Source organism: Filicampus tigris, chromosome 13 (assembly GCF_054856515.1).
Source record: "Filicampus tigris isolate MCC_2025a chromosome 13, RoL_Ftig_1.0, whole genome shotgun sequence".
Classification (NCBI taxonomy): Eukaryota; Metazoa; Chordata; class Actinopteri; order Syngnathiformes; family Syngnathidae; genus Filicampus; species Filicampus tigris.
The window spans coordinates 4,510,496-4,536,941 of NC_141229.1; the positions used below are offsets into that span (position 1 = coordinate 4,510,496).

At 42.4% G+C, this 26,446-nt stretch overlaps 1 protein-coding gene across 6 annotated transcripts; it reads right to left on the bottom strand.

Moving 5' to 3' along the window:
* Positions 1-308: 308 nt before the first annotated feature.
* On the bottom strand, positions 309-26,218 carry nin (ninein (GSK3B interacting protein)). Of its 6 annotated transcripts, none has more exons than XM_086050081.1 (27): positions 25,948-26,218; positions 23,515-23,727; positions 21,827-21,920; positions 20,962-21,143; positions 18,071-18,116; positions 17,833-17,999; positions 17,304-17,450; positions 16,491-16,658; positions 16,054-16,190; positions 15,827-15,967; positions 15,138-15,312; positions 14,952-15,062; positions 14,770-14,859; positions 13,737-13,997; positions 12,561-13,558; positions 9,714-11,714; positions 9,165-9,234; positions 8,858-9,025; positions 8,672-8,788; positions 8,470-8,583; positions 8,252-8,398; positions 8,089-8,190; positions 7,891-8,016; positions 6,881-6,973; positions 6,473-6,559; positions 3,468-3,581; positions 309-2,410 (listed from the first exon to the last, which is right to left on the bottom strand). In XM_086050081.1, the coding sequence occupies exons 2-27, from the start codon at positions 23,704-23,706 to the stop codon at positions 2,204-2,206; spliced, it is 6,255 nt and encodes a 2,084-aa protein (XP_085906207.1). In that variant the 5' UTR covers positions 23,707-23,727; positions 25,948-26,218; the 3' UTR covers positions 309-2,203. The 6 variants fall into 6 exon arrangements, with proteins under 6 accessions (XP_085906207.1, XP_085906206.1, XP_085906211.1 ...); XM_086050080.1 differs by lacking the exon at positions 25,948-26,218 and adding an exon at positions 23,841-23,926; XM_086050085.1 differs by lacking the exons at positions 9,714-11,714; positions 25,948-26,218 and adding an exon at positions 23,841-23,926.
* Between the last annotated feature and the right edge of the window lie 228 nt (positions 26,219-26,446).

Sequence of the window (26,446 nt, forward strand, 5' to 3'; positions counted from 1 at the left end):
TAGGCACTCCCAATAAGCAAAAATAAAAAATATATTAAAAAAAAAAAAACACCAGGAAAACTACAATCGTCACAAAAATTGTGAACATCTGTACTTATACTCACTTTAACCTCTAAAATTATTATCCCAATATTTTGGATTTTATGGACGTTATGCTTCTGTAGTAGGTGCTTATGGAGAGGAAGAAATCCAAAATATTGGGCCAATCATTCTATTAGTTGCAATGGTTGAAGTGGGCATAAAGATGTCCACTTAAATTTTGGTGATGATTGCTTGCAGTTTTCAGAAATCAAGAATTTTCTCTAGAGTGAGTTTTCGGGCATTTATTTTTTTACATTAAGCGTTTTAGACTCATTTTTAAAAAAAATTGACAATACAGCACTATAATGTTTTACTTGATAAAAAAAAGACAGCAATGACAAATTCCATTTTAAGAATTAAACCACATTTTCTGCTGTAATTCATTTTTACTGGGGAGGAATCTGTTGAAATTACAAATGTTATTCAATATGTACGAATTAAAAATCAACACAATTAGAATGTATAATATTTCAATTTGCCGCGGTAACCAACAGCACAGCCATCCAATGAAAAGCATGTAAAAATACATTTTATGAGGAAAAAAAATGAGTAAAATACATGGGGGAAAAAAGGCCAAAACAAAAAATTGAACAAACAAATACAAAATAGTTGGAAACTTTTTTGAGGAAAAACAAAACCTAAAATAGTGGGATATGCACATTTTGGGGAAAACATACCCCAAAAAACAGTGTAAGAAAAAAAAAGGGGAAAAAAAAAGCATATCATTGGACAGAAACATCTTGAGTTCAAATCTTTCATTCACATTACATCATCCACAAAATATATGCATTTTCACTTAAAAACACTATACTGCAACATGTCATTACCCGTTAAAATACACATGGCATTGAAAGTGAGTGCAACAGGTAGTGTTGGCTTGCATTTAATACTAGCTCCACACTGTATATCATAAAGTCTCATGATTGCTTGACTAGCATTTAATTTTACACTCAGCCAACAGGCAGCTTTGTCCTTTGGTATTCATGCATTGGACAGAAGAACGCTTGTATGAATTCAAACGACACTGAAAACCTCCTCACAGGGCAAGACGTATACAGAATGCTGTTCTTTGGATCTGGAATTCCTGACTCTTGAAGAAAAACACTTAAACAGTGGATGCTTTGGTGGATGTACTATTGCAGTCAAAAGTGTGTCATCCTTTTTACATGTCTTTTTTTTCCCCAGATAATTGGCATACAAATATCATTGCTCTGAATGATAATTGACATATGCAAATATATGCAATATAACATATGCAAATGGTGACCTTTTGTCTCGGTGACCTCTTGTTTTTTGTTTTGTTTATGAACTTCTTTTGTTGGCTTGCTCAAAAACAAAAAAAAACAACAACAACAAAAACATACAGTACATAGAAAAAGACATGATTTATTGTAGTGTACTATCAACTGAGTATTAGGGCCACGGTAGTGGGAAAAAAAAAAAAGTGAAGTTATGAAAATAAAGTCCAGATATTTGGATAAGAAAGTCGTAATTCTTGAGGCAAACGTAAATGAAGTCAAAAATGTGAACTGAGATTAAATTTTGTGACAATGGTATCATTTTGCAAGAATGTAAATATACTAAGAAAATTAAGTAATTTTAAAGAAATAGACATAACATTACCAGAAATTATTATTTTATTGTTTTTCACGGCAATGAAGTCAAAATTTTGTAAGATTAATTCTACACACACAAAAAAAAAAATCCTAATTTTATAGCAATAAAGTAAAACTATTAGAAGACTAAATCCATCATACTACGAGGGTAGTATAGAACAGGACTGATTTGAAGAACAAATTAATATATATATATTTTTTAAAGCGAATAAACTGTAGATTATACAAATTTGCAGTTGGTATGGCCCTAACACTGCTTAACAATATCAATGTAAGCCTTCATGATAAATATTACACACAAAATTGTGTAGTCAGGTTATCAAATAAAAAAAAATAAAAAAGTGTTTTTGCACCACCTTGTGGAGAAGGAAATACTATTTAAACAAGTGCAATACATTCAACGTATTAATGTAGAATATGGTAAACATAATACACAAAACTGCACATTTACTGGATATAATACTGACGTTTCGGTAAAAAAAAAAAAAAAAAAAATCAGGTGTATATCATGCGCATTTAAAAGATGGCGAGAGGAGAGGCGGGTTTGGACCACATACTCTTGTGTGCAGCGTCAAAGTGTCGTCCTCGACCGGCTGCTTGGTCTTCTCCGCGGTTCTGCGTCGCCGCTCGACCACCTCCAGAGCCTTCAGTAGCTGACCGTTCTCTACGTACAAATCTCGGATCAGCACGTCCGCTCTGCTGTTCTTGTGCAACTGGGAAAAGTTGATAAATGTAAGCAAATTGGCAAATCTTTGGAAGATAATCGTTCAGAGAGTAGCAGTAGCTATCTTCTCATAAGGCACACAGAATAGGAGAGCTGTTGTGTATTTTTATTTTCAAATACCGGCGATTAAATAAATAAATAAATGGTGGACCTCTCAATGCATCACTGACCGACGATCGTTTTGCTGACGTGTTTTTAGGTGAGTGGGGTGACAGACGGATGGACCGACTGACGGCCGAACTTACAATTACAATTGGTTCAACTTGAAAAATGACGATCATGGACGGGTACCCAGGCCACTGACGTATGCCGAATGACGGACGGACGGAAAAGCAAAAATTAAAAAAATTAAAAAATGTTTTCTTACCAACCCCCAAATTTTTTCAAAAAGTGCTGACGAAGATTAATTATACGTTTCCACCCCAAAATTAAATCCGATAAAAACCGGGAAACATCTGAACAAATGTGAAAAAAACATCTTTAAAAAACGGGCGAAACAAATCCGCAAATATGTGAACGTGCAGGTGCTGAAGTGCAGAGGTCTACTGTGGTTTTAAGTTATGTCATCAATCACCACTTGATGGCGGAAATGTTTTTGTTGCACTTCCACTGCCCAATACTACAACATGAGTAGGCCTGATAATTTTTTTTGCAAATTTGGAATGATATGCAGAACCAACCTAGTACCTCAATAATATCACATTTTTAAGTGAGTTGATTTTTGTGGGAAAGAGATGTACAGTACATGTTGGACTCTGAATGGTGACACACAGGCTGTATGCTTTCACCAATTGCTGGCCAAAAACAAAGCATGAAATTCTATACCGTAACACAGCTGCATGCAGTCGAGATTGCGAGAACATGTGTACTAAACCAACACAGAAATAGACATCCTAGAATCTGGGACGGATGCTTTCCCCAGTCATTAAACAAACCAAACACAGTAGTTTTAACTGCGTACTATACAAAACCACAGCAGTCTCAATCAGAAGAAAATGTGTACTAAATGTACACATACATTATAATTTTGTGTTTAAGGTTCTGACCTGCTCTTTGAGCTGGGCCACTTTTTCTCTGAGGAGCAGCTTGACGTTACGCAGCGATGCCTCGATTTCCTTCATTCGTGCCTCCATGCGCTCCATCCGGGGTTCCTGGTCTTCCTGGAGAGGAAACAGTTAACTATAATTAGCATTGTTATTCTTATTATCATCAAGACTGAAAAGTGGCAGTATTTCAAGAAAAAAAAAAAAAAAAAAATCACCCCAAAACAGACCTGTATTCGCTAAAAACTTTATTTGATCATGTTAAACAATGTCTGTTACATTTCCAAAAATTAATAATAAAAAAGAAAAAGAAATGGGAAGAAATCAAGTGGGCTATTAAAAACAATTTTAAAAAATTGTCAGTGGAGACGAGAAAATATGTACAAACCGAACCAGGAACAAGAGCTCAACGTGGGAATTGGTCAATAGGCAGAGATGAAAGTTTAAAACCAAAGCCATTCTTTCCTCAATCATTGAAAGTCGGTGCTCCAACAATTATTTTGGTAAACACTTGTCAACAGAGACTAGAAAATATGTACCAAACCAATCCTGGAACCATACGTCAAGTTGGAAATTGGAGTACAGGCATAAACAGATAAATACAAATGCATCATTTCCTCAACAAAGTTTGTAGCCTAATGACCATCTTGCTAACCTTGTCAAAATTAGTCAGTGGAAATGAGAAAAAATGTCCAAAACCAACCTAGGAACTATATTTCTAGGTGAAAAACGGATTGTAGGTGAAAGTAAGAAGGTGGCCAAACGGGTAAATCCAAGTCAGTACCTTAATATGACGTTATTTTTGGTAACCTTGTCAAAATGTGTCAATTGAGATGAGAAACAATGTACCATTAACCCTAACCCTAGCGTGGGAGGGCAATGTGCAATAAAAAAATAAAATATATAAAATCATGAAATCTACCCCCAAAAATAAATACTATAAATAACATACTGATAAATAATAAATAAAAACATAACGTGATCGCCTGGAGCTTGCGACATAAATACACATAAATAACATTCCAAATAAACTGAGGCGTGAGTGTGACGATGTCACTTTTTTATATCCTCCTGAAAATCAGCAAAAAAAATTTGATCCACTTTAAGTGGTGCAGCAGCAACACACACAAAAAAAAAGCCCATGATGACAAAAAAAAAAAAAAGCAGCTTGTAAAAACATTCAACAACAGCATGTGCAAGTCAAATAGTCATAAAAGGCAAAACGAGACAAAGAAACCTGAATGGTCGTAGGAAGAGTGTAGTGTGTGAACAGTGTGCATTTTGATCGCTAGCCGAGTCTCAGAAGCTTCGCCCCCCCTATCATATGGCAAACAATCACATTAGCATGACGGGCAGAAAGCGCACGCTGCGCTTAAAAGGATTACCCCGAGAGCATTTGATTAAAACCCATCCTAAACATTTTAGAGATAATCTCCATTGAAATCCCGTTGGGAAACTTGTGCGCCACCTAGCAGCAGTGCAATGCATCGACACGTTCACATATTTGCCTCGTTGTCGAGTCTCCTATGGGGATGCCACAAATAAAAAGATAAGTACGCAGCAGCCATCTTGACAGAGAGAAGAAGACATTTGGTGTTAAAGTCCGCCGATCCGCCGGTAGCCTTCTGCGTTGGCGTTAGCTTGCTGCTCCGCCATGGCTCCCTGGAGAGAAAAAGGCAAGGTACACTTCACCACGGCTTCAGCCTCGCTAATCCCTACCAAGATTTCTAGTGGCTCGTCTTTGCCAGTCGGACATTTGGTCTTTTTACGCCAACATTACAATTTATTTCAACTTCAGGACACAACAAAACTGTGCAAAATGGCAACGAGCTTCAACTCTCCAGCCTACCTAGATGCAATCTTCAACTAGATCTGCTGGGTCAAACTAATCAACCCAACTTTGGGTTAAAGGAACCCAATCTGCTCAAAATCCAGAGTTACCCACTGAGTGGGCTAGGAAAACAACCCAACATTTTTTTTTTGTGAGGCAAAGTTCTAGGACTAATTATGTAGATGTGATTTCATAGTTTTATTTTAAAGAGGGGAAATCAACCCAAACATTTTTTACCAGAATATGTTCCCAGCAGGCCCACTAGTTGAAACGCGGCATTCTCATTAATATTGCGTTTGTGGAATATGAGTTAAGCAGCAAAATCCACCCTTCTTTAGTTATCTCGAGGTCACTTTTGTCACTTCTGTCAACTGAAAATGACATCACAACTGCTCAGGGCTCAGGCAACGACCAATCACGGCTCAGCTTCAGAAAACAGGCCAGCCGTGATTTTTTTCGTGATCTGAGCCCTGAGCAGTTGTGATGTCATTATTCTGGCGACAGAAGTGACAAAATGGCCGCCCCCAGAAATGGTTAAAAACGAGTGGATTAACTCTTATTCCACGAGCGCAATATTTATCAGAATGCTTTGTTTCAACTAGTGGGCTTGCATAGAACATATTCTTGAAAAAAATATGTTTGGGTGGACTTCCACTTTAAATATATATTTTTAAAAAACAATAAATAATAATTCGTAAAGATGTAACATAACAGAATGTGCAAAGAGTGAAGCACCGTACTAGTGATAAAGTAATACTGCTCTACCCGCATTATAAGAAAAACAACAAATGGGTGAGGGATGAAGGTTTGACCACACCAAAAAGAGCCAAAGTGGAAAATTAAAAAGATGTAAAAGCAAAACACCAAAGCCCACAAAACAAACACACACAATAAATATGGAGATGGACCTGTGAAACACAAGACAAACCATTCAGGAAAAGATGAAACGATTATTCACAGGGATTTATTTTTGACACGACCCTGAACGTGTCAGCTAATGAAAGTTTAGTGACATGAGGAACAGAACGTGGATCCTATTCTGTTTCATACATCAAGACATAACATCCAGGTAGCGCCATTATCGGTGACGGTATGATCAACACAGCATGAAACTTGCGCAAGGTGGTTGGTAAAGTGCCTCCAAAATGACACGAAATGTGCCAACATATTATCGTACCTGCGCGTTGTCGTCGCCAGAACGATGTCCCCTTGCCGTCTTGCGGGGCGACGTCGGCAGGAGGCCGGTGAAGTGAACCTGGAACGACTGCAAATGGGGTAGAAAAATTTGAGCTGGGCAAACTTTTCTGCTCAATTGCCACATTTGTTTTTTAAAATGCACAGATGGGTCAGATCATTGTAGATGGATTACCCGCTTCAATAAAAATACATTGAAATTGTAATTCCTCATTTCTTTATATAATTCACAGTAACACACTATTGGTCGGAAGGCGCCACTGCATATAATTATAAAGGCTATTTGATGATTAAAAAAATATTCAGTGGAAAACATGTTGACCATTTAGGAAATTGAACCAAAACAGAATATGCCTAATAATTAGGAACACGGTTCAATTGTATTGCCAACCTCAAAGAATTGCTTAGTGAGGTGAGCCATCTCGGCCTTGAGCGCCTCATTTTCCTCCTGCAGCTGTGCATGTCCTTCCTTCGCAGCCAGGTCCTGACGTTAAAACACATCAAGCAATGAGATTACGGGATGGACCAAAAGTAAGAGAACACCTCTTAAAGTCGCTTGTTTCTCTTTTTACAGGCACCGTGAATAATGGCAAATAGGGAAAGATGCAAAACAAAAAAAAAAGAGGAAGGTATGAAGGAATTTGTTTCATTTCATGTGTTTGTCTGTTTTTCGGGAAGACAAAAAACATCTCGTGAATGAAGGAAGTCAGAAAATGTAAGGTCTGGGGTTGAAGGAAGCAGGTAAGGAAGGCAGAAGGGAAAAATGTAAGGAAGGAATTCAGAAAAGCAAGCTTTAGCAAAGGAAGAACGCTTGAGTAAAAAAAACCTGGTATGAAGTAAGGAGGGAATGAAGAAAGGCAGAAAAGGTTTCAGTGAAAGGAGTAGGGATGCCTGACTAAAAATCAAATCTGAGGGAAGGAAGACCGGAAGGAAAGAAGTAAGCAAGGAATGAAGGTCAGGAAGAAATAGATGCCAGTGAAAAAACAAAACAAAACAAAAAACAAGTCTTGGAAGGAAGACAGCAAAGAAGTCAGAAATGAATAACTCAAGAATAAAAAGCAACTGAGGAAGGGAAGGGACAAAGTGAAGTCGTAAAGAAGGACGGAATGAAGCAAGGCAGAGAATGTTTCGGTGAAGGAAGTAAGGATGCATGACGAAGGAAGGAAGGCAGGAAGGAAAGAAGGAAGAAATGAAGGTCAGGAAGCCTGTAAAAAAAACAAAAAACAGGTCTTAGAAGGAAGACCGCAAAGAAAGGAATGACTCAAGAATAAAAAGCAAGTGAGGAAAGGAAGGAAGGGCCGAAGTGCAGTCGTAAAAAAGGGCGGAAAGAAGAATAGGCAGACTGTGAAACCGCGTATATATCAATCATGAAAGAATGCGAGTAGACGAGTGCGTTGATACCTTGATGAGCAGCTTCTGGGCATCCAGTTCCTGCTTGAGGGAGGCGTTCTCCTTCTCCAAGGCTTTGAGCAGCATCGCCTGGCTGTTTCTGTGCTGCTGCTGTTGCTTCAGGCACAGGCTGCTGACCTGCACGCAGCGACGACACGGTTACGTTCAGGCCCAACCGCAAAATCCAAGCGTCGCGTTTGGTCTTGAAACCTTGTCGTCTTGTTCCTTCACTTGTAGCGAGTTGTCCCTGTAGAGCTTCCTGCTGGGACTTGGGACGCCCGACTCGTGCAAGGCCAGCTCCAAAATATGGTTCTGCGGAAGACAAAGACGTGAATACAAAGGCGCCGTCAGTCTACAGTCCAACGGGTTTTACCTTATCCGAGGCGTTCTGCAGCTGCTTGTGCAGCACGGCAACTTCCTGCCGGACGGAATCCCGGTCCTGCTGCATGATGCGGAGATCCGACCGTAGGCAAGCCCTCTGACGACTCAGGGCCTGAACGGTGTCATCCATGCTCTTCACCTGGGAGGTGGAAATGGAGAAGGAAATAAGTAGGATGGGTAAGTAAGAAGAAGGAAGCCAAAAGTCTTTACCCTCTCCTGGAATTTAGCCAGCTGTTTGCGAAGACACCGAGTCTCTTTGGCCGCATCCTTTCGGACCTCCGTCAGGTGGCTGAGATGATTCTCCATCGAGTCCGCCTCCATCAGCTACCCGGCCAAAAGGCGAGCAACAATTTCAACACATTACCTCAGGTACTGTATGAGTTTGCTCTGAAAGGAACCCAACCAGCCTTACCTTCTCCTGAAGGTCAGACACCTGCTGGGCCAGCTCGGCGTTCCTGTCCTCCAGCCTGGCAGCGTCCTTCATGGCTTTGGTCAACTCGGCCTCCAGAGAGCTCACGCACGCGGCCAGCTAACGACACAGACGGCCGTTAAGCGCTAGGTCACGTCGGACACATCACCATGACGACCGGACGCTCACCTCTTTCTTGTCCTCGCCGGTGAGCACCTCCTGCTTTTCGTCATCTTTTATCAGCTCGGCCAGCTGCCGCTTGAGCTCGTCCACGTCGGCCAGGCTGCGGGCGCTCTTGTCCGCCAGCATCCCGTTCTCGGTCTGGAGCCGCTGGCTTTGCGAGCGAAGGTCGCACATCTGAAACGTGTCATCAGTGGCCCAAGTAAAGTGTGTACAGTGATGAACAATTAATCGAATTCAAATCGACATCTAGAAAGCAACTAGGCGAACTCCGCGAATTGAAAATCAAGATCTGCATTCCTGCTTTTTGACTCACCTCTTTGTTGAAATTCTCTGCTACCTCTTCAGCGGCAACCTTCTCCTGGTTGAGCTGCTCCAGTTTATGTCTGGAATATGAATACAAATCGATTATGAGATGCGTGTTAAATTGTCATCTACAGCAGGGGTTCTCAAACTTTTTGGATTCAAGGACTCCTCATATTATGGCATAATTTATTGCATATTATTTTGCGGACCCGCAGGTTATGACTCGCGGACCCCCGGGGATCCAGGGACCCCAGTTTGAGAATCACTGCTCTAGGCATCAAAGCAGCTAAGTGACAAGTCTGCTAAGATCCTACTCTGTGGTACTGCAGCAGAAACCAGTGCACCGTTGATTCGGTTTCTGTTCTTGCCACTATTGTTGCCTCCTACAACATTATCTCTCCATGTAGAAGGGCGGTGCTACCCTAACAGGAATGGGATTCAGGAGCAGTCAGGGTTCTAGTCACAGTACTGTCAGGCGGGCACAAGAGGGACTGATGGGGATAAAGGCAGGCCACAGCACAAATCTGGGGACAAGGATCCAAGGTTGTCTCCACATTACCTATTGGCCCATGTGGTGTCATTCTTGGCTTGCAGCTCTGAGATGGCTTGGTGAAGTTTGGCGGTGCGCACCTCAAACTCACTGTCGCCGTCTTTGATGCGAGAAGCCTCAGAAATCCAGCTCAGGGGGTAACCGGGATCCAGGGTGTCCCCTTGCGTTTCAATCTCCATGAACAACTCAGAGAGCTTACGGTTCTCCTGTCGAATCCTGCCGATGTCGTCTGTGAGAGAAATCCGCTCAACACCGATTCTGCTTTGCGGTCTCCAAACCGTCTTTTTGAGCTCAGCGTTTTGCCCCCTCAATGTGGCGTTCTCGCACACGCAATCTTCATAACGGGCCTGAAGCTCTTTCAGCTTGGAGGCCTTGGATTCCAGCACTTTGATGTGCTCCATCAGCAGGTACACTTTGACTTTGAGGCTGCAGTTTTCCTCCAGATACTCGTGGCCCGTTTGGATCTTCTTGCTGTTGTGCTCCAAAAGACTCTGAAGGAGCTCAGTCTTCTGCTGGAGCAACAATATTTTCTCCTGAAGGAGAACACTCTCATCTCTGGTTTGACGGTATAAAGAGTGCAGTTCAAAAATAGTAAAATCCTGGAGTTCACAATCAATGTCTTGATCAAGGTGTTCTGGACTAACATTTGTATGCTCCCCGTTTAAATCACCCCAGTCAGATTCTGAACCATGATCATCTTTGGCACCCTCTAGAGATAGTTCACAAGGATCCACGAGGACCAAGGAACCAACCACGGTCTCTGTATCACACTGATCCTTATGTGACGGGCTTTCCATGGTAGAGGAGGTAGGTAGATCTTGAGGTCCACTTTCTTCTTTTTGGTCGTCCAAAGCTCCAGATAGCCCAGGTGATGAGTCTTTATCCTGGCACCGACGGTGTGAGAAAGACTTTGCGTTTCCGTCAATCTCGGGGAACTCGAGGTCAGTGGTCATCCAAGGGTCTTCTCCGTGACACAGAACAACTTCACGGTTGTCGTTAGGTTGTTCAAAGTTTGACATTTCTAGGTCATTACAACCCTTGCCAAGAATATTTGAGTTACAAGCCCATGACACGTGGAGGTCTCGGCTCTCACTTGCATCCATCTTCAGATGCGACGTGTCTTGGTCAGGCTCATTCATTGGGTTGCTCTCCATTTCCAGATCTTCCTCACTGAAGGAATTTTCAGGAACTGATGTCGTGGCAGTTTCTTCATTCTTAGACGCACTCAAAACCAGATCCTGGGTTTGGCGCTCCTTCAATTTCTCCTCAAGGATAGCCACCTGTCCCTGAAACTCTTTCCTGTCCAGCTCAAAGTCATCCAACGCCTGTTTGATGAGCCTCTCCATGTCCTCAATCCTTAGCTTCAAATCGTCACGCTCAGTGAGCAGCAAGATCCTCTCTGCGGTCTGCCTATTGGATAACGAAAGCAGTTCTTCGTATTGCGCCTCAAGCTGTGCGTGGCTGCTCTGGAATTCCTCCCTCTCCTGTCGGAAATCTTCAACCGTTTGGCTGAGCAGGAGTTCAGCATCCTTGGCTTTCTTGTCAGACCGAGCAAGAAGATCCTCCTCGGCCTGCAGACTCTCCTGGAGTCGGTTGTGCAGATCATTCAGCTGGTGACTCAGCTCCATTTCTTTGGTCTGGGCGGCCATTGCGCTGCTCTCCACTTGGTGTTGCAACTGCTGGCTCTTTTCCGCCATCGCTTGCAGGACCTCTCCATGGACTTTCTCCAATTCAAGCCGCTCTTCTGCCCATTCCCGATTGAGTTTCTCTGTTTCCTCTTCCATCTTTTTTTGCCATTCTTCAGCACTTTGAATCGCTCTCCGCAACTGCGCCTCCCAGTGGAGCTTCCGCTCGGCGTGGCTCTCAGAGAGCTCCCTCAGCTCACTCTGATATTGCCGTTCCAGTTTCGAAACATCCGACTGAAAGCGCGCCGCTGCGGATTCTTGGTCACCCGAGAAACGATCTTCAACTTGTTTGATTTTCTTGGAGAAGCTCAGCTCTGTCTGCCGCCTGTACATGGTTATGTGGTCATTGTTACAGCAAAGGACACGTTTTACTAGGGGTGTAACAAATGTTTGTAGTCAGATTTCTCTGTACGGTGCAAAGGCAAGTTCACATAAAGAACATTTTAAGTTAAGGACAGGATGTGTCTCTGGAAAACGGATATGTTTTTGAGATGTTTTAGTCTGTATTGTTCATTTCCTAAAAAAGTATACAAACTCTTGATGTAGCATGTTATAAAACAGATTGAAGTTGTGATGGAATATCTATTATTCTTATTTTATTGTTTCCTTGAGGAATCTTTCACATTTGGGAGGGTGTACTGCTCGCAGTGAAACATTTCATTTCGAACATAATGAAATCTGTTTTTACACGACAGAAAAGCAGTTTGAGACTTAAAATTTTGTACCAAACCTTGTTTTTGCTTTACCGTTACACCCCTAGTTTATATTTGTGACAATACAACAAACGCATCATTTTCACACCTGCTTGCAGTCTGACGTTGAGCTAAGTGTTTCAATCTCACATATAACTCTAGCCCCTGCCCCAACCACTTCTGTTAGAAACATTCTATTGGTAGATAAAAAAAACGTGGGACAAAATATCGATGTTGCGATGCACCGCATTGCCCACGGTACAGTAACATCAGTCTTCGCAATGGCTTTGATTGTTTTATTTTTCACCCTCTGTTCTTGCATGTTGGATACACCTCAAAAATACAAATGTAGTCTTCACCAGCAACTGCGCTGACTTGACTGTACACCGCTGCGCAAACTCAGACTCCCAACCTCTGTCGGGACCGTCGTAAACAGACGGGCCCCTCGCATTCTTATGGGAACCGTATGATTTCCTCACCTTTCCTGAGCGATGTCGTCTCGTAGCTTATCCAGCATTCCACCGAGCCCGTTCCTCTCCTCGGCGTGTTTGACCGTCATCTCTCGCAGGGCCTCCCGGTGGCTCTCTTGCTGCTGATCCAGCAGGCCTCCCAGCCTCTTCTCCAGCTCCTCCTTCTCTGCCTGGTGCTTCTCGCGTTCCTCGTCCAGTCTCTCCTGGAGCATGCCTTCGTAGTCCTCCTCCAGCTGAAGCCTCTCCTGCTCCCACTCCTGCTTGAGCTTGGCCTCCCTCTGCTCGTGCTGTTCCTGAAGATGCAGTCCCTCGCTCTCCCGCCGCCTCCGGAGCTGGGTCTCCTTCTCCTCCTGCTCTTTGACCAGCCTCAGCATGGCCTCCTCCAGCAGCGCCTGCAGGGACTCGTCGTTCTGCTCGTCCAGCTGAGCTCGCTGCTTCTGCCACTCCTCCGTCAGCCTTTTCACAGTTCGGTCGTGCTCCTCCTCCAAGCCGGACCTCGCCTCCTCGAGTCTGGCCGTCAGCTCCTCCTCGTGGCTTTGCCTCAGTAGTTCCTTCTCCTTTTCAAAACAATCCATCCACCTCTTTTCTAGCTCATCCTTTTCTTTTTGGCGTTTCTTCTCCCAGTCCTGCAGTCCGGCTTCCAACTCTTCCATGTTCTTCTTTTCCAGAGACTTTACCACACTGGCGTGTTGGTTTCGTAGCTCCTCCATCTCAGCAAGAAGGTCCGGCTTTCGCTCTTGCAGGTTCCTCAGCTGATCCTCCCGTTCCGCGGCAATGCTCTCCGCTTCAAGAAGCTGCCGCCGAAGGGTGCCCGCCTCCTCCCGCGTCTCCACCTCCAGGCGGGTCCGCTCCAGCTGTGCCAGCTCAAGCTGGCTCTGGAGCTCCTGCTCCCGTGAGCGAACGTCGGCCAGCTCCTTCCTCGAGGCCTGGACCTCCTGCTGGTGCTGGTGGGCCAGTGCAGTCGTCTGGTCCTCGTGTTGCTCAACCGCAGCGTTGAATTCGTTGATCTGCAGCGAGGAAAAGACTTTTTTTTTTTAATGCACTTTTAAGTCTGATTTTCAGATTTAAAAGTTGTACTGTGTCCCATAAGATAAAGACATTAGATATGTGGTTGTTTTTAAAAACATGACATGCATCTATCTTTGTTGCAAAAATCTTGATAATGACACAATGAAGCGGACTTGCTTTGGCTTCCAGTTGGTTCCTCAAGTCATCCATTTGGCGCAAATGCTGCTCCTTTTGCTGCTCCAGCATCATCTCCGCCTCCAGGCTCATAGTGATGAAGGGATGGACTTCCTCCGAGCCGAGGCCCGGGTCCGACTCAACGCCGGGGCTTTTGCTTTCCAGCTCCTCGGAGAGAGGCTGGGGGCAGGGCTGCTGAGGTCGGCCTAAGCTTTGAAAGTCCTGCAGCTCGGACTGGAGCTCATCCACACGATCCCGCAATTCCTGTCAAAATAATCAGAGGTGCAGTATTAGAAATTTACCACAACAACTTTTTCTTGAGCTGAAAGAGTAAATAACTGTTTGTGATCATAATGAGGCTCAATATTTTGTATTAAAAAAAAAAAGCTGCGAGCTAGCCTAAACACCTTGCACACTTCTTTCCGCATGTTTGCCCTGCTATTTCTCTCCTCCTCTTTGGTGAAGCAGCATGTCAAGATTTTTCTGGAACGGCCTCTTTGAAGTCACCGTAAAAACCTTTCTTAACTCACGAGGCTGCTCGACAAGTGTGACAGCAGCCATGTTATGCAGAAGACATTGTACAGTGTACACTAGAGGGTGACATTTTTTTCCGCGGGTCCCGGGAATCCGACGGGATTCCCGCAGGATGCGAGTCAACTTTAATTTTAATCACAGGAGCGGGATTATTCAGCAGGGGAAAAAAAGAAAAACCCTTTCACAGATGCGAAGCCATTTTTTTTTTTTTAATGTAGCCGACCTCCAAAATGGGATCGACACTTCTCATCTTTTTGGCTCTAAACATCACCACAATTTATTTGAAAATGAATCAAACGAGATGTACTTTAACTTCACTCTTTTTGGTCCCCGTTGTAATTTCTACACCATTGTAAATCCTCTCAAGATGAAAGTTAAAGATTATCTTGTTGGCTTCATTTCAAATCCATTAAGGTGGTGTTTTGGGCCAAAAAGACCATAAACATCAATCTCTTAATATTTATGGTCCGGACTTGTACGTCGTAAACACAGTATTGTTTACCCTGCACTGCGCTTCGTAGTCCAGTCGCAACTGCTTAATGCGCTCCTCCTGCAAGAAGAAGTCCGCACTGCCGGGGTCCAGGTCGCCAAACTAAATATCACACACACAGACACGCATTTGGTTGAATTGATTTGAAACGGTCAAAAAAAAAAAAAAAAAAAAAGTCTCCATTGGCGTCTTACCTTCTCTTTCATCATGTTGTCCAAACTGGCCTGCAGTTTTGTCACTTGGCTTTGGGCCTTCATCAGTTTTTCAGTGCAGTCCAGCAAGTCCATCTCCAGACGTCTGTTTTCCTTTGAGGAAAAGAATACAACTTCTACCAGGCTTTGAGCCTTAATCGGTAGGAGACACAGCAAATTCCGACCTACCTTGACCGAGATGGAGAGATGGTCTCGGAGGAAGGACTCGTCCTCCTTAATCTTGCCCACCTCCGCCTCCAGTTCCTCACATTGCTGCGCCGCCTGCTGGCGGATCAGGTCCATCTCCTTCATCAGCTCTGAGCGCACCGCCGCCAGCTTCTCTTGGTGCTCCTCCTCTAACTTCCTGCACAACGTTCACATGCAATTCATTTAGTGTAGCTATCAACTCATTCACGAATTTACACGTCTTTTTTACAGTCCAGCCATTCAATCCCAGGAATTTATTTATATATTTTTTTCCATTTCTTATCCAAATTGCGGGGTAAAAGGGGGTCTGAAAATATATGGCAGTGAATGAGTTAATATGAACACATTAACACCAGGCTGCTTTGCAGAGTCAGAACAGAATTGTTCAGTAAGAAGGCCAAAAAATGTCTTAAATCAGTTCGCGGGTGTTTTAATAACGCATGGGCAAACATCACAAGGCTCAAGAATTAGAGACATATTTTTACAGCATATTTCTTTCTTGTGAAATCTTGTTCTATGCGCGGACCCGTTCCACACAGTGCTCTAGCACTCATCTCACACCACATAGTGCTGGGCCAATGGTGAGTCGGCTTGAACAACTAACAACTAAATCCAAAATACAGAGTAATCGACAGAGTGCAATACAAACAACAAGGGTGGCGCCAAATTACCTGAGGTTAAGATTATTGGTGCGCTCGATCGACAAGTGATGCTCGTCCACCTCGGTGGCCAGCTGGGTTTTAAGCCTTTCTGCCTTTTCCAGGTCTGATCGGATTTTCTCCTTCTCCCTCAACTCGCTGTCGACGCGCTCGCTGAGTAATAAAAAGGAAACATACTATAAATTATCCAGTAATACCTGAATCCAAAAAACTTTAACTACGGTTCCAATCGGACTAACAGGAGATGTCTGATTTCCGCTTTGAAACTGGCCAGCGCCGCCTGGTGGATGCCATTCTTGGTGGCCAGGAGTTCATTTTCCAGCGCGACGGTCAGATCGCACAGACTCAGCTTGCCGTCCAGGCTGAAATTTAATGCCTGCAACATAAGAAATTAGCGTCTTGACAACAATATCACCAGGGTTTCTTTCTATAACAGGGTACCGTAAGCGAAGTGACGCAAAAAATAAGCTTTGGTACTCTCTCTCTTTTTTTTTTTTTTTTTTAATTTTATTTATTTTTTTTTTTTTAAATAATCGGCTGATGAATCTGTTATCTGATTATTATTTTTTTTGATAACTATTAGAATTGGCATCATCTTAAAAAAAAAACATATCGGTCAGGCCAGTGTAATAGGAACAAGTCAAGGAAAAAAGTTGATTCGCATGCGTCACCTCACCTGCATGATCTCAATGCTATTTTCTATGCCTTCCTCCATCCAGGCGTCTATGACGGACTCGACTGGAGTGAAGCCAGTGCCGTCGTCCAGGGTAGAGAACAGACGCATACCGATGCTGCTCATCAAGGAAGAAGGATTGGCAATCCGGCGGCCCACTTCATCAAAGGACTGACGGGATCAAGGAAAATGTCAATAGTTGTGAAAGACTGCCTTCATATTATGCAGCAACTATTCTGGAAAGAGACCACAATTTCGTTCCTGGGGCTTGTACACCAACAAGAGAGAAAAGTTCCTGAAATATTTGGGAGGAATGTTGCACATTCGGACCATACGAACTTTTGCCAAAACAAGAAGTGAGAGTTCCGGGCATTTTTACCCTAAATTAGGCTTAAAAGTCCTGGAACTTTTACCAAAAATATGTGTGTGACTTTTACCTAAACAAGAGCGGAAAGTACCAGGCACGTTTACCCTAAACAAGAGTAAAAAAAAACAAACATTCTTGGGGCGTTCACCTAAACGAGAGATAAGAGACCCTAGAACTTTTTCTAAATATGAGCCAAGAGTTCATGGAGCTTTTGGGGGAACATTTTGCATTTGAACAGAAGGAACTTTTTATCTAAGTAAGAGAGTAAGAGTTTCAAGTGCCTACAACTTTTAGAGAGACATTTTGCATTTCAACTCCAGAAATCATTACCTAAACAAGAGCTAAAAGTACCTGGAAATCTTAAAGCACGTCAACTTTTTGAGTTTCTTGTCATTTTAGTTCAGAGCTGAAAACCCTTGCCCAGAACTTCTGAGACAAGGTGAACCTACCTGAGTGGAGTGTTGTCTTTTCAGTTGCCTGTAAGGAGTGGAGGCCGACGGGGTGGCAGGCTTGTTGTACTTTAAAACCATGGACACAAACTCTTGAACATTGATCCATCCGTCCCCATTCAAGCCATGCAGTACATCCGCACTTATCTGACATAGGAAATGCATTAATTAGCATGAATTAGGGCTGGGCTCAAATAAATCAATTAATTGAGGAGGTAGTTTGCAAAAGCACAGTCATGTCACTGTTGCCAACTTAACTACTTGGTTGCTACATTTAGCGAGTTTTCCCATCATTAACTCATTCACTGCCAGACATTTGCAGATCCTCTTTTACTTTAACGTTTGAATAAATAAATAAATAACTAAATTCCTGGGTTTGAAAAAAAAAAAAAACATTTGGCAAATGGCAGTGCGTGAGTTAAGAGACTATTTTCAAAAAAAAAAAAAAAGAGACCAGCTAAGAAACAGGCAACAATAGCTGAATCATTTTCTCGTTGTTTTCCGTATGACAAGAATTTGGGATTTTTACCTCCAAGCCCAAATAATCGCACAGGGTGAGCAGTTCGGCATGGCCGGCGCATCCGTGCCATGATATGGCCAACTCTTCGCAGGCTTCCTGGAGCCGCTCCTTCAGGGCAGCCGAGACGCATCCTCGAGGCGTACTGGGCTCGTCCGGGTTCCACAGATGCATCTGGCCTAAAAGAGGAAAAGATGAGTTAGTGACCAATATCTAAATAAGGGAATTCCGGCGGGAAACTAGAGCAAACCTTCTGCTTCATATTCTTCTGTGCTCGTTTCATCTGCATTCCAGCGCTGGTGGAGAGAAACACAAATATAAGAATTTAGCAAGCTCGTTTACTACTTTTCCAAGTACTGCAGTCTTATTTATTACTTTAAAAATAATTTGCATAACAATACCCGGCAGGCAGGTTCCATCATTATGTATTTGATAGTAAAATACCTTTCGACGTTAAGCGATGTTTCGGTACAGTTCGTGTTAAAATTGACATAAATGGCCAATGTCTTCTAATATTTTAGTCTTAGAAACTACAGCTGGGCAAGTGATTGAAATTAAACTGATTTAAATTTTGTCTTCTCACGTTTATAGCCGCTTGCATCTTTAGTTTTACTTGTTGCTCATTTATTTTGTGGTTGTCTTTTAAGTTAGATTTAAAAAGTTGAATTTTGGAAGTTTAACTCATTCACTGCCAAGGACGAATTTATTTGTCTTTTCACAGCGCGACTACTCAATCCCAGGAATTTATTTATATATTTTTCTTTTTTTTTTTCAAACGTTAGGGCAAAAGAGGGACTGAAAATGTCTGACAGTGAATGAGTTAATAAAGATTACATTTTTAAATCAACAAAAACCCTTGTTTATTAATCGTGATGTCAATCAAAATAATGGTGTTTATTATTTTTTTCCCATAATCGTGCAAAAGCAACATTAAAAAATAGTCATGACCTACTCAAATAAAGTACCCGAATAATTATTGGAATATTTGATCATTATTCTAAAAGACTAGAAATGTTGCGGCCGTTAAGTAAGAGCATTTAAAAAGTTCCTCACGAGTGAGACGAGGATCCAGCTGGGAAACTGATTATGTCGAGCAATAAATAAAGCTGCTGGCTAATTTGTCTGTGCAGCAGCTGCTTCTTCTTTAGCTTCGAGCGTGACTTTTAAATGAGTTTACGGTTGAATGGCGTCCGGAGGCGGAGGCTTTTGGCCAAGGGGTAACGCTATTGTCTGGGAAGCAAAAAGTGAGGGAATGAAGAACAGATGGGGAATCTGCAAGTGGCCTTTTACATGGTGTGGAGAAATGCACAAAGAGGAGGGGTTGGGAAGTTTCTTTGTTGCCCTGCACCCTCCTCCGTTCTGACAAGTTGAACGTCCACCCGTCATTGGCCACTGCAGAATTGCCGTCACCTGGATTTGTCAAAACTAAAAGGGCACGCTTCTGTTCATGGTCACATTGACGTTTGTCTTCAGGCATCTGGACAGCAACGTGTGCAGACAATACACGGAATATCAACACACCCGCTCCAGCCTGGAGCAGCCATCATGATGACCAGCTGACACTCCTTTGTCAACATATGAACATTCTAAGGAACTCAGGGTCTTCCATCTGTCTACTATACGTGGTTTAAACTCTCTACAGATGCGTTTTGGGAGGAAACGCACAAATGGCCAAACTTTTGATGAAATCATTTACTTCAACTAAAATCAAACGCTTCCCTTCATCAACACCAAAGTGATGTCCCATTTTCTCCACCGGGCAATGTGACGAGGTCTCGGTAAATGTGAGGAGCTTAGGCCTGCCTAAGCATCTGTCAAGAGACGTGCATGCCAGCAACGAGAGCGGGATTATCCACCAAGAAGATCAACAAGATCAGCATTATGGGTCTGTGTCGCTTGCAGTCAAATTTTAATGACAGTAAAAGATGTCTGCCACCGAAGAACACAAAATGACATCCCGATCAGATGAGATTTGACAAGAATCGCAACAACAAATGTGATTTGGATGTTTAGTGTACGGTACATCTGATTCGACAAATACAGTATGATCAAATTTTGTTTGATATTACAGCTCCAAATCATATTTATGGATCCAACTCCCAAAATCTATTCTGGATCCAGTCAAAGGACATAAGAACCCACATCCGCCCAACTAAATTACAACCCGAACTGATGAGATTTGACAAAAATTGAGTGTACTGTGTAAACAAGTGTAAATGCTGTCAAAACGTACAATCTGGCTAAGATTCAGATACAAATTGACAGTTAATACATTTCTTTGGGATCCAACTCGAACATGCACGCAATTCTCCTTAAAAGCAGAATGAAAATAAACATTGATTGGATGAGATTTGAAATGGCTGCCAAATGAAAACAGACAGATTGACGATGGTTTGACATTTCGGGTGTTACAGCTTTGTTAGCTAGTTAGTTTAGGATTTTGATTCCATGCTAAACATAAATTACAGCTAAATCTATAAATTTGGTTCAGATCAGGATAAAACTTCTGCTTCGGCATAAAGGCTCCAAAAATCTAGATCCTACACAGGTACAATAAAAGTAAAACCTGATCAGATGAGATTTGAAATTACTGTACATTCTGGATCAGATCTGGACTGAACGTGGTTGGAGAAAACCGCTACTAATCTTCTTCTGGTTCCAAAAGGGAAAAACTCCTAATCAAAACAAAATTCAAATTTGATATGATGAGATCAGATCCACATTAGGTTGCTTTGACAATTTAGTTTCACCTGGATTTGACAGTTTTGACATTTTTGTCGACATTTTTGTCGAAAATGTGGACTTTGTCAAATTGGTAACAAAAGAATATTAGATAACATTCATTTCAAGATGGAAACGCCCGTCGTCGCGGCATCACGACAGATTAAGCGAACACCTGCTGCGACGCCACGCAAACATTGCGGCTTTGAACCGATTGTTTGTGGCTCGCCACACGATTAATTACACTTGCTGCTTTATTTACAGAGAGTTAAAGCAATGACAAGGCTGCGTGAAACTTTCCTGCCGCATTTCAGGCCGAGCTGATTAGCCAAGAATAACTCTTCACCACAGAGATATGCTCCATATGAGGACGGCGGTTGATAAGGATGGCATCCGAGGTGCGCGTGTGCTGCTTTTTACCTCACGCTTCCTTGGAACAGCCGAGTCATAGTTGTCCTTGGTGTCCTCGCCGCCTGGGGTGCCTTCGTCTTGGTTGTGCTCGTCTTCGCAAAAGTCTGCAATGGCGTTGGCCAATTCCGGCTTGGAGCGACGCCCGTAACGTTTGCTGCCCTTCACAAACTTTGGTTGGATGTCGGGCGACTCTGACGAAAACAGAATAAGAACTGGGCTTTACGCTGACGGGAGTTTGGAGCCGGTCGCCGATTTTACCAAAAAAAAACGATAACCGATTTAATCGGAAGATGGATTAATATATCTATTTACCGTCACTGCCCACAAATAATGTAATTTGAGGAGCAATTTTTTTGCGGGTTAATCCCGGTGACCAAGGGTTTAGTTAAACTATAAAAACATGACAATTTAATGGGTGAGCTGTAGGGATGCAGCGAGTGGATATTTTAGTATCGTACTCAAAATAATTTCCAATAATGAAATATTCGGTAAAATATATCTTTAAGTGATTAAAGAGCAATTATAAAAACAAAAGAGAAAATGATGCATTTTACTTAATGACGCACGACTCTTGGGTTTCCTTTTAAAAAATATATACATAAAATAAAAACGTTTATTATTATAAACACGTTGTAAAGACGTTTCACAGATCAAGACATTTTTGGAGGACCATAGTGTGTTTCAAACCATTGTTGAAAATATTTTTTCGAGGTAATTTATTGGAGATGAAAGGCGAACCGGTTGCAGGTTAGTATTTGGGAGGCCTGTGAGCCTTTGGGGGCAGGGTCCTTTTATTTCCAGGATCAACAAGTACCAAGATCTCAAACGTTTCAGGGACTTGAAAGTGGAAATAACAGACGAATGTTTATGTTACCTGGTCTGGACGGGACTTCCTCTTGCGCTTGCGGAGCCTCGATGCTGGATGACAACACCAGAATCAGCGCATCCCTGAACTGGTCAAAGTCAACCTGCGGCGAGATGTTAGCGATAAGAAGCAGACCGATTTGAGCAATTCAAAATTCAGGAAATTCCTCCGAAGGGTGTCTGTGGCTGCGGTGTGGGGGGGGACGGGGGGTGGCGAGGCCGCGCTCGCACAATCAACAGCTGCCGAATGTGAATATGCTGATTTTCTTTGTGCGGTCCCGGCCGGCGTCTGCCGCTTTTGGCTTCATTGTTGGATGTCAGGAGTGGGCAATCGGGTCACTCGCCCGCACCCCACCGCATAACCAATGACACTACCCCCACCCCGCTTATTCAGCCTGCACACGCTGCGAGACAATAGCCAAGAGGTCCGTGCACACACTTCAACTTCAGTTCCTTTCACTCCAGCACTTCTTGCTCGAAATTAATCTAAAACCCTCGTCCTCGTTTTCCCCTTGGTGTGCTTTGTTTGAGCAGGTGTGGACACAGTAACCGGTTCAGACTGTTTACTTACCAACAGGTTTACCATGTATGCTTGTCGTTTACAACTAGTCCATATACTTCTAAAAAAGTTTAATTGAGGAGGTTTATTCAACCATTGATTGGGGGTTGTTTGCACATGTTCACCATCAATTGGGTGATTAAGATTTGCACAAATTCCATTTGTATTTCCCCCCCCCCACACACAAATAATACAAAAGTTTGATTTTTGTTTTGTTTATATTTTAAAACAGAAAAAAAACCTCCACAAATTTGGAAGTACGGGCTTTTCTGTGGACTAGTTGCTGGCCCATTGCTGGGCACAAAATTCCTCACATTCACACCTGGGTACCACTAAAGGTGTATCATGTGACTAACAGACAAAAGAAAACACGGACTGCCGAAATGTTACGTTTTTGGTATTACAATAACCATAGCTACTGATGTAAGAAATTAAGTGGTTTGGTTTACCATCAAGAAAACTATGCAAAATAGCAAGATGTCAGCTCTTATATTTTTGTTGCCATCATTATATTTGTCCAAACAAATGTACTTTTAGTTGCACCAGGCATTTAAAATGAAGAACACGGACAAAACAGTTCTGGTCTAATCCTTTTTTTTCATGACTGTATAGTCTTGGCTGAACCCTTGGTTGTTTTGCATTCATTTGACCAATTTCACCCTCAAAGTATCCGTGTGTGTTGATGAGAGCTTGCTCGGTTGTCCTGACGACAGACAAGGTAGCAAGAGCTGATTTAGGCCCATTTTGTCTGAAGAGGTTCAACTCGGCTATTTGATGTATTCAAACAAACCACAAAAAAAAAAAAAAAAAAAAAAAAAGAGAAGAATGAAAAGCCTTTCAGTCCAAATGATCTGACGTGTAATGAGCAAACAGTAGGGATGGGTCATTCATCAATTTTATAGACTATTTAAGAGTTTATTTATTATGACACCGTAGAAATAAATTAGAACGTTGTACCTCCAAAATAGCAGGAGACCCCAAAAATGGAACGTTTGTTCAAACATGAAGACGTTTTCAACAAGTAAGATTGGTCAATAATTTGTAAAGACTAACACCTACACACGTGGACTAAGGCTGACACACATTACATGACAAAAGCTAACATCGCAGTTATGGGATAGGACACTTGGGGCACGTACTCTGTCAGTGATGCGGTCCCGACCCTGCAGCAGCGCGTCCAACAGGGCCGGGGCCACGTCCTCCAAGTGCAGCGACAGGCAGAGGTCGGCCAATTCCTCCGGGCACAGTGAGCCGCAACCGCTGGCGTCGAAGCCATCAAAAACTTCCTTCAGGCGCTCCTCGTACTGGTCCTGCTCCAGGACGTCATCCATCCCACAGGACAGCAGCCTGCCCTGCCAACGCAAAACAGAAAAATGCTCATGTTGTGGCGTATTTGCCGAAAAGTGACGGGCGTAAATAGCTCAATTGTAGAGTCACTACCCAATTGTGGTGGAAAGATACTCACTAAACAGGGTGGAAACATTGATCTTTCTCCCAGGGTGCCGCATACACAAACACTGATTCAGGCTCATTAGCTGCGCAGGATTTGGCTAATCCAATTACAACCGATTAGCCACTCTTGCTAATTGAGATGTGGCCAAAATGTGACACTGACAATGACTCTGAACTAGTAGGGCTGGGTGATTAATTAATTCTATTGAATAATTCGAATTTGTCAGGCCTATTTGTTTTGTGTGGCTTGGCTTCTATAATGCAAAGCACATTGCCGCTGACATGCCACACTTACGCTAATATAGAAACAAAACATGTCAATGACATTATTCAAATAAAGTTTCTCTTCTCCCCCAACCCGCCATTCGATTATTTCAAAATTAGTCTATTATGAAAATGATCAACTATTTTTAAAATTCGAGTAATCGTTTGGAGCCATTACTTAACTTAAAATTGTCCAAATCCTCTGATTTCATCCTCTACACAGTAATTATACTGATTTCTGTAGTTCTTCATGAAAACATACTCATTATCTTTTGTTTTTGTTGCTTTTATAAAAAAACAAAATAAAAAAAATTACAAAAAAGACAAGGTGACAAAGAATATTATAACAATCGACAGCTTGTATACACGCACAGGATCAATACAATTCCGGTCGGTGCTCCACATCAAGTACTCCCAACCAGGTGCCCCCCCAACACATACGGAGCGGAGGGGGTACCCACTCATTGCACAATGGGGGTTGCCTACAAAGCCCGCATCAGTATTCTACATGTGCACCATTGAGTAGCTCTCAGGATGCCAGATAATCACAGACGATGGCCAGTTGGAGGAGAGAAGAAACAGCATCTTTTTACTCTGAATGCAGACAGCAGGTGAGGGTCAAAAGTAACCCAAACTAAGGCACTCAAAATAATACAAGCCAAAAAATTGCATGAAAATGCTGTTAACAGTGCATTTAAAATGTTTTTGGGCAATTGCTGCCAAAAAACACTGTTAGACCAAACTGCTGTATTCAAATTGAATAAACTTTGTGTAATTACTTGCTAGATTGAGTCAAAAAAAGAGGAAGAGGTTATTAGTTTAGCTTGAGGTTCAACATTAAGTGCTATGCTAGCCAACTAAGGAGAACACTTCTTTCATGGCCATCACATTACATGCCTGAGGTACATAGGAAAGTAACAAATCAAAATCAAGACCCTAAAAGGCCATCGTACTTCCTAGCTCACTTTTGGTACGCATTTGAAGCTAAAAATTGCTACCAAACCTACTTTTTGCCTTAAAACTATGATACTTCTGTCCTTAAAGGACACCGTACTTCCTGGTTGGGCGCAGAGTGTCTGAATTATACGTACTTTCCCTTAAAAATACGTACTTTTCCTTAAAAATACGTACTTTTTCCTTAAAAATGTAGTCCCTTAAAAGCCAATGTAATTCATGGTTGAAAAACATAGCAAAACAACATTTGGCCGTAAAAGAAATTGACAGAAGTGATTCATATGTGCATTAGTTATTCTATTTTCACTATTGTTTAAACATTGCATTATTCATGAGCACCTTCAATCAATAATAATTACTCAATAATTCACATGCTAAACTTCATATAGCAAATAGTTTTCATCAGATGAATCAGTTAATTGCAGCCTTATCCTAATATATTGCTGATTCGGTCACTATACTTTCCCAACTTCAAATTGGCCTGTTCACTGAGTCTCTCCCCACAAGAAGAAGAATTGGGGTGAAGAGTATCCTTTAAGGGACAAAATGTCCCTTAATGTGCACGCTTTAAATTAACTTCCTGCAAAGTTCATTTGCAACAAGTTATTAGTTCAGCCTCTGTAGTCTATACATTGTGTGCCTTAATCAGGAAGCAATAGTGGCTTACTGCAGTTCAGCCCCTCTCACTTTTTAATAGCATTTAAAATAGTATCAAACAAGCAATTTAGTACTTCGAAGCCCATTGTAAAGAAACATGACGAGAAAACACCAGTACAATTACACATCACGTATCGGCCTACCGGGCTCGTTTAAGGACGCAAACTCCTCACCCCTTAACTTTTGTTGCGTTTCTTAAACAAATATGAACAAGTGTTAAAGCAAAATAAGACGCAGATACTCACCTAATTCTCCAAACGTGGGGAAAAAAACGCCCCTGCGTGTCCAACCGAGGAGTGAAAAAAAACACTCAAACGCTAATAGGAAAGCAACTTTTTTTTTTTACACATATCCTCCACACAGGGTGCGCCGCGGTTTCCTCGACATTAAAAGCTTGAACGTCCTTGCGATTGTGCGTTCGAAATATAAAAAGTGCTTTCAACAACGAGACAGGATGTTAGTCACCAAGGGTAGGCTGCTTTTTGAGAGTGAATGCCATCCTCCCTCGGCGGCGGCATCTGGTGGATTTTGAAAAGCAGTGTATAGAGGAAGAGGCGGGGCCTTGTACGCAAGACCGGCCCTGATTGGTCAAAAGAATGTTGCTTGCTCGGTGCAAAGCACAATGTAAACAATGGCCTCGCTGTCTTTTCCGTGGAACGTTTTTCCTATATTAATAACTCAAGTGCTGCGCTTGAGAAATAAAAACACAATTTATCTAAATATTCCTCGTTTGAAATGCGCACT